This window comes from Tiliqua scincoides, chromosome 2 (genome assembly GCF_035046505.1).
Source record: "Tiliqua scincoides isolate rTilSci1 chromosome 2, rTilSci1.hap2, whole genome shotgun sequence".
Taxonomy (NCBI): Eukaryota; Metazoa; Chordata; class Lepidosauria; order Squamata; family Scincidae; genus Tiliqua; species Tiliqua scincoides.
In genome coordinates, this window is record NC_089822.1 from 191039428 (window position 1) to 191049190 (window position 9763).

At 43.3% G+C, this 9763-nt stretch overlaps 1 protein-coding gene across 1 annotated transcript in view; it reads right to left on the reverse strand.

Moving 5' to 3' along the window:
• The window catches only part of RASGEF1C (RasGEF domain family member 1C), a 39040-nt gene extending 36038 nt beyond the window's left edge, over nucleotides 1-3002 (reverse strand). Inside the window, exons 1-2 of the mRNA XM_066616468.1 lie at nucleotides 2823-3002; nucleotides 738-860 (exon numbers count right to left, since the gene is read on the reverse strand). Coding sequence (XP_066472565.1) covers nucleotides 738-860; nucleotides 2823-3002 — 303 coding nt within the window. The remainder of the gene's footprint in view (nucleotides 1-737; nucleotides 861-2822) is intronic.
• Nucleotides 3003-9763: the final 6761 nt, after the last annotated feature.

Below are 9763 nucleotides of genomic sequence, written 5' to 3' on the forward strand. Positions count from 1 at the left end.
GGTGTGAAGAGAAGTAAATTGGGGGGTCCATGCTGTGTTCTATATAATGCAACAGAGTGGAACAGGTACAGCTGAAGACCATAACTGAGTACGTATCCTACCATTTTCAGGTTTAACAGGATGAGCAAATGAGACAACAGCAGCATGATATTTCTGCATTCTCTTAGGCAGCCATATCCTATTGATTACACACACATTTTCCTATATGCGCTGGAGATACAGTAGTGCTTTCAAGCAGGGGTATAGGGATGTTTAGCATTCTGCTAAAGGGAGTTGATAGGTAAACCTGGAAAGATCAATCACAAACAGTACCTAGGGCAAAAGGAGAGATGCACAAAGAAACGCTAGAAAATACTGTGCTGCAGTGACATCTGCTCTTGACAGTGTACAGTTTAAATCCTAGCTCCTGGCACCCTGTAGGCTTCAGCAAAGCCTTCAAGAAATGAAAAGGAAATCCGCTGGGAAGATTGAGACAGGCTGGAAGAGGAAGGTAGAAGGAGATTTGAAGTGACTGCTACACCTGGTGCCTGGAGCTTTGCTTCAGGGCACAAACGTTATATTACAGTGCAATAGTGCCAGGTACTCAGTGTCAACAGAACCTCCCAAGGGAATGGATGCACACAGACAGCAAGGAATTGAAAAAATATAAGCCAAATAAAGTGTCTCCAATGTACCCAAACACCACCAGCTCTTTGCACATGCCTCCCCATCCCTTTCCTGCCACCAACACTACTGACCTTATCTAGCACGGGGTCATCCAGCTGTTGCTGCTCAATGCACTTGTGACAAACCCGGGATAGAAGCTCATGAGGTTCAATGAAGAGTCTTGAACTCAGCAGGAATGTAAATATGTAGGCCTTCTGGGAGGGGGAAACAGGCAAATTTGTTGGAAAGGGACAGAAAATAAAACAGGGCAGATAGTTTCGCAAAGAAAGCTCACAGTAAGACCACAAGGCAGAGAGTTTTCTGATTGCTAATTCTGAAAGAGGATGGGGCTTTACACCTGTTCTGTGTATCCTGATGTCCATGGGGGCACATGTCACTTGCCCATTAACCAAGGAAAACTTCTGACAAGTGCTTAATCATACTGCAATTATTGACTTATGCCCATAGTGACAAGCCAAAGACTCTGCAGCCAATGGAATGGCACCCAGGCAAAATGAGCAAGGCACTGTAACATGAGCAGCTGCTCGTGCTTCTAGCCTGCTTATATCATCATGACCCTGCTGTGTCACTTGAAGAAAATATACAACAACATTAAGAACAAACATCTGCTCCACAAGCCAACACGCAAGCAAACAAATTAGAGAATTTTGTCACATTTTAGAGTTGCCAATTTTTTTCTCACCTCATTTAGAGGGGAAAAGTAAATGATGAATATATTCAGCAATGAATATATATATACTTGGTACTTAGGTTGTAGTTGGGTGCAGGTAGCAGAAGGTGTTAGAATTTGCTGAACTTTGCATTAGCTGTAGCATGCAGAAATGCTTTTGCAGCACATTTCTCCCCACTCTGCATTCTTGAGCTTTTTTAAAAAAGAAGCACTCTACTCTTCTCATGGGTTAAAGCAACAATCTTGAATGCTCATTGACTTGAACACCAGTTCCTTTGAAACCAATGAGACTCATCTTCAAGCAAAAGAGTTTAAGACTGAGGGCTACTGAAACTCTGTTTTAACACCCTTGAAACCTACTAGTTGTGAAAACAACCAAGTTAACAGTGAGTGCAATTGACTCCTCAGTTGTGTGTGCTTAAGAATAATTGGACTAAATGAAACTTAAAAGCCCTTAACTGTGAATTCAAATGCAGCCGGTGTTAGGAAGTAAGAGCCAAGGAAAAATAAGAACATGCTCACTGATTTTGTCAGGCTATGCTTGGTATGTTAGATTTGTAGCCTTCCCTTCGGCTTCATCCTAATTACTGCTGCAAAGAATATTTACAAATAGTACAGAAGAAAAAAGTTACATACAACTATTTGCTACACATTTTACCTTATTTTTAAAAAACCAAATATCTAGTCTCAGTATTGCAATAAAACTCCCCTTCCAATGTGGAAAGATCATAATGATGACTGTGCTGCCCAGAGTGAGAAGGTGCATCTAGAATAATTTGATCATCTGTATGGGTTCAATGTAGGAATATCTATATATACTATATTCTGAAGAACTCTTCTGTCGCTGTTGAAGTCTGACTCATTTATTGAATGTTCCGTCTTGCCAGTGTTTTCCTTCAGTTTGTTTATATGACGCTATTTTTAAAGTGATCCAGCCAAAGCTAAATCACCAGTTTGTAACCATGAACTAAAACCTTTGCTCTGTGATCTTCTTCAAAAACTGAAGGGTTATTATTATTATTATTAACAATATTTATATACCGCTTTTCAACTAAAAGTTCACAAAGCGGTTTACAGAGAAAAATCAAATAACTAAATGGCTCCCTGTCCCAAAAGGGCTCACAATCTAAAAAGATGCCAAAAGAACACCAGCAGACAGCCACTAGAACAGACGCTGCTGGGGTGAGATGGGTCAGTTACTCTCCCCCTGCTAAATAAAAGAGGAGCACCCACTTGAAAAAGTGCCTCTTACCCAATTAGCAGGGGGCTACAAGCAGGGGTTACAAGCAAGGTACTCTCTCACCAAAACTTAGACAGAGGAAAATGGTCCTTAGAGAAGTGACTGAACTTCACATGCTCCTTTAACTGCATGCTTGTTTAAAACAAACTTAATTAAAAAGAAAAAAAAAACATGCAGATAGTTTGCAGTAAGAAATTATCCAGTTTATCAAAATGAAGCAGTAGCTTCTATTAATTAAATACTTACCTCAGGGTAGTAATCAGCTGTTGGTATAAGATGTTGGATTAAAGCATCGAGGGATGCTGAGGTAAGGTTTCCATCTTGAAAGATCAGCTCTCCTTCATCATCTTCTTTGGGTGAATGCAGGTGATGAGGGCTGAAGCCACAGGGGGTAAACATGATGGTAGAACCCAACGTTTGGGGCATGCCTTCCTGTAACAGAGGGAGGCAGAGCAAGATATTAATGTAAGCAGACAAGATTGCTCAGAGCCACAGCCATAAGCTGAAATGTTGCCTGACAGTAAATCTAACAATAAAAGTGAGATGCCTATTAAGAGCAGATTTCCAACCCAAATCAATATGTGCTTCATCAGATCACTGGACAATATTCAGAAGATTTGGCTATTTCAAGGTATTAACGCTCAATTTGCTCCCTTATTGTTGAGCTGACAGATTATTGTATATGGGAAAAGATGCCAGGTTCTGACTGCTATTGATTTTTTGATGGCCAGGGTGTTGTATTCAGGCACAGTGTTAGAGTCAGCGTCTCCTGCCTGACTGCGAGAGCCCATCACTGATCCTGGCTCCTATTTCCAGTGAGAGACTAATACCAGAAGCAGGCTGTTACTTACAGCAAAAAGAGCAGCTATAATGGAGCAGCTATATCTTGTCTCTGGACAAGGTCTTATGAAGACCCAACCCAATGAAATCTGTGGCCACAAGGTAGACCAGTCTTTCTCTGGAGCCATCTATATGGCTCTTCATTCACTAGGATTAAAAAAGGAACAAAAGTGCAGAGAGAAAGAGAGAAACACAACAGAGATTAAAAAGCTAGATGGATAAAACCATGGTCTGAGATGGTTGGGGGAGGGAAAGTATTTCATATCTTCTGTTATGCTCCCCTTTGATGCAACCCTCACCGCTTCACTCACACACAGATTGAAGTGATCCACAGTTCCAATGAGTGTTGTGTCGAGACATGCACTTCAGAGCAGTGGGAAAACACAATTACACAATGGAGCAGCCATTCTGAGGCACAATGCTGGCATTTAGTAAATTGCAATAGTGCCAACATTCCCTTAGATTAAACCACTGATTAACATTTGCCAGGTCATAGATCACAGTTCTGACCATGAACAAAAGAGATTATTTCACTGAGTCCTGTACGAGGATGTCAGTGCTCTGAACCTAAACTACGTGGGAGTTCAGGCTTCATCAGCAAAATTCTCATTACCTCATCATTCAGTGAGAAAGCCACTACTCAGATACAGACTGGTCTATGTGCCATTCTTATATTTCTTTCTGAAAAAGCTATTATGACATTGTCAGCGTTGGCTGCCTTATGGATTACCAGATATTTATAACAAAGCCTCCTCCTAACATTCAGTGTAGATTTCAGGCAGATACTGCACATTCTTAATTTCAAAAGACAAAATGCTTGTTAATGGTCAATCAATTTGTGTGGCTCAAGCTTGAACAGAAGCCACAGTGATATCATGCTTCATAAAGGGTGTAATATATTTGTCAGTAAAGTTCCCTGCAGCCTCCAACGACTGCTGCTGTTTGCACACTGTTTTAAATACATTTAGAATCAGACACTGTATTAAATCTGAGAGGATGGCCAAATGCCACTGGTTATTTGCAGCACTTCCCAAGATGTTTATGCTTTGTTTCTATGGCAATAATCTCCTTAAATAGTACACATTTGTATAGACTGAGGAATAAATCCCACAGATATGGAGCTATCAGAATGTCGTTGCCCTCTCCTTTCTGCTTCCTTCTAAGGAGGAAATTTGACATCAAAAGATGTGGGGTAGGACATGTCTGTGCCTCTTTTGCTTAAGAGACAACTCAATACAATGCAGCAGGACAGATTTCCTATTACACATGCCAAGACCACCACACTTCCACTGATCTGCCTTCCTCAGGCTTCCCTCTTTGCCCCCAGTTGCCTTTACTGCTGTTTTTGGCTTGCCCTTCACATAAAGTAACACTGGCCTAATGTGCTGGTAGTTCCTGGGAGGAATGGTTTGGTCCAGTGATGGACCCCCACTAAGCAGGAGAGAAGTAGTGTGGCCACTGCATACTGTCTGGATCCTGACAGCCTTTGCCCTTGTAGAGCTTACACTAGGGCTGCCTTCTAGTGTGTGACATGCAGCCCTTCTCCGCTCTTGTCTCATGTCCTTCTGCCTTCTTCTCCCCACTTCTGCCCCTCTGCTGTCTCCTTTGTTTCCTTCTTTCCTGAAAAGCCCCTATTTTAACATTTCCATTTCCTTCTGACACTTTTATTTAACAGACTAAACCCTTCCTTTCTATAAAAGCTCAAGATGACTAACAAAGTTTATCATACATATAACACAAGGTCAATATCAAAACCATCAAATTGACAAATTCAAAATAACAATAGCACTAAAACATAAAAACATAAGAACAGCCCTGCTGGTTCAGGCCCAGGCCCATCTAGTCCAGCTTTCAGTATTTCATAGTGACCCACCAGATGCCTCAGAGAGCACATAAGATACTTGCATCTTGCTGCCATTCCTCTGCATTTGGCATTCTATTTATCCTCACACCACCGATGAAGACACCAGATTGCATCTGGGTTTAACTTGGGCCACTTAATTGAACACAAGTGACCAATTTTTAACTCACGAACACACCTTCTCTCCCTCGCCAGGCAAAGAAACACCACAACTATTTCTCCAATAACATTCAATAAAACAACTAGCACACAAATAATCACATCCCACACAAGGACCCGCAGAAGCATAAAAAAATTCACAATAAGTTTATTTTGTTGCTTTAATTAAGCTGAGGAGGTCAAGATTCAAGCAGGTCAATAAAAGCCGCCAAGCAGCAGCAATAAAACAACAAATGTAGGAAGCCATTGGAGTAAAAGGAATTCACCCATCTCAACACCCTGCCCACAGTCTAAATAAAAATGTCTTCAACACCTACTAGAATACCTGTAAGGAGGGGTTACCCCCTTACTGTTAAAGACAGCACTCAAATTGGGGCTCCATCAGATTATTTTAGGGGATAAAACAGAATATATGAAAGCAGACAATCCTTCAGGCAACCTGTCTCAAGCTGTAAAGGTAAACAACAGCACCTTGAATTTGGCTCAGAAATGAATCAGTAGCCAGTGCAGTCATGGAACAGAAACCCAACAGGGTCAAACCACCAAGACCCAGCAACCACACAAGCTAGTCACTGTGTGTTAATTACACTTTCTGGACCATCTTTAAGGCCAGCTCCACTTAAAGCATGTTATAGCAGTCTAACGCAGATGTCACCAGGGCTTGGACCACTGTGGCCAGGTCCAACTGACTCAGGTACAGCCACAGCTGCCACACAAGCCAAAGCTGAGCAAAAGGTCCTCTGGCCACAGCTGCCACCTGGATATCCAGGAGCTGCTGTGCACCCTGGAGGACTTTCAAGTTGCACATCTGTTCCTACAGAAGGAATGAAACCACATTAAGAACAGGCTGATAGTCTAGTACCTAAATTGTGGGTTTCTGGACCAGGAGGACGTGTCTTGTATGGATTTAATTTCAACTTATTAACCCATACCCACTTCCCAGCTGACTCCAGGCAGTGCTCCAGGTTCTCTACAGTCCCTCTCTACAGAACCCTGTAGGTTCTCTACAGTCCCATTTAGTGGGAGAGAGAGCTATGTGTCATCACCTTACTGATGATGTTCAAATCCCCAGGTGACTTCTCCCAATAGGTTCCTGTAGATATTAAACAGGATGGAGGACAAGACAGAACACTGCAGCATTGCACATGCCAAAGGCCATGTGCAGACAAGGCATCCCCCAGCACCACATTTTGGGACCTATCAGAATCCTATCCACACTTTCCTGGGAGTAAGCCCCATCGACTCAAATGGGACTGACTTCTGAGTAGACATGCATAGGATTGGGCTGTCAGAAAGATACCATGGTGGATGGTGTTGAAAACCACTGAGAAGTCCAGCAGGACCAACAGGAACATGCTCCCCCTGTTCAGACCCTGAAGTGGGTAATCCTTCTGAGCACCCAAGTCCCAAAGCCTTGCTTGAAGTTAACTGTTTTTCGCTTTTCCCATAGTTTCCACTTTTCTGTTTTCCCTCATTGCTTTTCCCAATCCCTGGCTCCCCTTCCCATACCTCTCTCTGTTGGCGTTCTCTGTTCTTTTCCAGACCTCAGAATTTGTCTCTCAGCACTTCTCTCCTACTGCCACCAACACTCTTGCTTTCTTGTTCTCCTCCTCCATGGCTCTCAACTCTTGTTGCCTCTCTTCCTGCTCCCTTTCTCTCCACCCCATCTTGCTCTGCTGACACAACTTTTGAGGCTGTGAGCCTCTCAAAGCAAGTGTTCACTTATTTTCTCTAGAAGAGCCCAATACACAGAGTCACACATGGGCATCTAGTGTGGCTGAAAAGGCCGATTCGGGAGTGACAATCCCTTCCACACTGGGAGCAAGTGCAGTCTGTCCTGGTCTGTCTCCCTGGCTATGGGCCTTCCTTCTTTGCCTCTTAGCCTCAGTCTGTTGGCCAAGTGTCTCTTCAAACTGGGAAAGGCCATGCTGCACAGCCTGCCTCCAAGCGGGCTGTTCAGAGACCAGGGTTTCCCACTTGTTGAGGTCCACGCCTAAGGCCTTCAGATCCCTCTAGCAGATGTCCTTGTATCACAGCTGTGGTCTACCTGTAGGGCAATTTCCTTGCTTGAGTTCTCCATAGAGGAGATCCTTTGGGATCTGGCCATCATCCATTCTCACAACATGACCGAGCCAACGCAGGCATCTCTGTTTCAGCAGTGCATACATGCTAGGGATTTCAGCTCGTTCCAGGACTGTGTTGTTTGGAACTTTGTCCTGCCAGGTGATGCCGAGAATGCGTCGGAGGCAGCGCATGTGGAAAGCATTCAGTTTCCTCTCCTGTTGTGAGTGGAAAGTCCATGACTCGCTGCAGTACAGAAGTGTACTCAGGACACAAGCTCTGTAGACCTGGATCTTGGTATGTTCCGTCAGCTTCTTGTTGGACCAGACTCTCTTTGTGAGTCTGGAAAACGTGGTAGCTGCTTTACCGATGCGTTTGTTTAGGTCAGTATTGAGAGAAAGAGTGTCGGAGATCGTTGAGCCAAGGTACACAAAGTCATGGACAACCTCCAGTTCACGTGCAGAGATTGTAATGCAGGGAGGTGAATCCACATCCTGAACCATGACCTGTGTTTTCTTCAGGCTGATCGTCAGTCCAAAATCTTGGCAGGCCTTGCTAAAATGATCCATGAGCTGCTGGAGATCTTTGACAGAGTGGGTTGTGACAGCTGCATCATCGGCAAAGAGGAAGCCACGCAGACATTTCAGCTGGACTGAAATTTCAGCTGGACCACCCCTACTATCCGCACTACATCACATGTTTTGTAACTTCCAAGGGTTACAAAACAGCTTGCCATGCAGCCTAGGTGCACTAGGATAGCATACTGGTTGTGAGTAAAGCAGGCTTCAACCATGAATGCAGTGTGCGGCCTTGGGAGAGCAATTTCTGCTCAGCCTCAGCAATTCTCATCTGTAATTTGGGGATAAGAATACCTGCTCAACATCCAGGGTTATCAACAAGACACATATATGATATTTAAAAACACAGCTCTAAGCCTTGCCAGGCACCCAGAGCAGGTCGTGGATCAGGTCCAGGAAGGGGTGGGATTGATTGAGGAAGCCTTTGCCATATCCTATCCTCCCTCCTGGGCCTGAATGCCCTACTTGGGCTGCTCAGACCTGCATCAATGAATTAGACTGGCGCAGTTCTGAGTAACCCCATTGGTCAGGCTGGACTCCAACCTGCTCCTCCACCCATTTCCCAATAAAATGTGCTGGATACAGTGGTGGATACAGTAGTAGATTGGTGGGTGGAATCACCTGCATGACTTACACTGTTTTTGTGTATCTTTTTTTGGGGGGGGGGGGCAAGCATGTGAATTTGCACTAGTCCATCGCACATAAGATGCACACCCAACCGTACTTCAACAGCGGTGGCCAACAAGCTGAACTGACATGAATAACACTAATTATCTTGCCATATCTTAAGTCTGTTTGTATAGTGGAATCATCTTACTGCTTATGACCAGGAAGAACATAAAAATGTAAAATGTTGTCATCCATTTAATCCATTTTTTGAAAAAAATAAAAATAAAAATAACTTCACCCAGTACACTTTGACGGAGCTGTTACAATTTTGGTACAACAACCTTCTGAAGGTGACAGGGAGTGAGAACTCATTCCAGTGCTGACATTTTCTGACTCTTAGCTTAACTCATCCTGGCATAGCTGTACTTTCTGATGTGTTATTTCTTACTCATCATTCTTTTCTTTATCAGTTCCCTCAGTTGATTGTGACTTGCTGTTCCGTACTGATAATTTTTTTTGAATTCCATTCCATTTCCCAATAAAATGTGTTCTATTACTCTAAACCCACAGTAAATTATGGCTAAGAGCAAAACAGCTGCTGCTGTTTACTTATTTGTCTACTGTGTTATCAGTTTCTCATACATCAATTTGTAGAATGTTGTGGAACACCATGAATATGAGGCCTATTTTTAACAACTTGCCTATTTAAGGTACCTGATAGTGTCAGTCATTAGTTGCTGTCAAATTATCTGCAAGTGCAAACATAGATGAGAACCCAGCTGCGACGGCAAGAAGACATTATCTGAACAGTGAATTTCAGAGCATCAGGTAATTCATATCTTCCACAAGAACAACTAGTCTGGGGTCACACTTGGCTCCTCTAGGTAAGTGGAAAGCAACAGTGGTGCTGTGAAGCCTCCTCTCAGCTGCTGTGAGACAGTCATAAATGGTCATATTACATATATTTACAGATCTCAGCAGTGTAACTGCCACATCCATACCTGCTTCTGAGCTCCAACACTTTCACAATGAAAAGAAACATGCTCAGATGTTAAAAATAAAGGGCAAATGCTTGCATT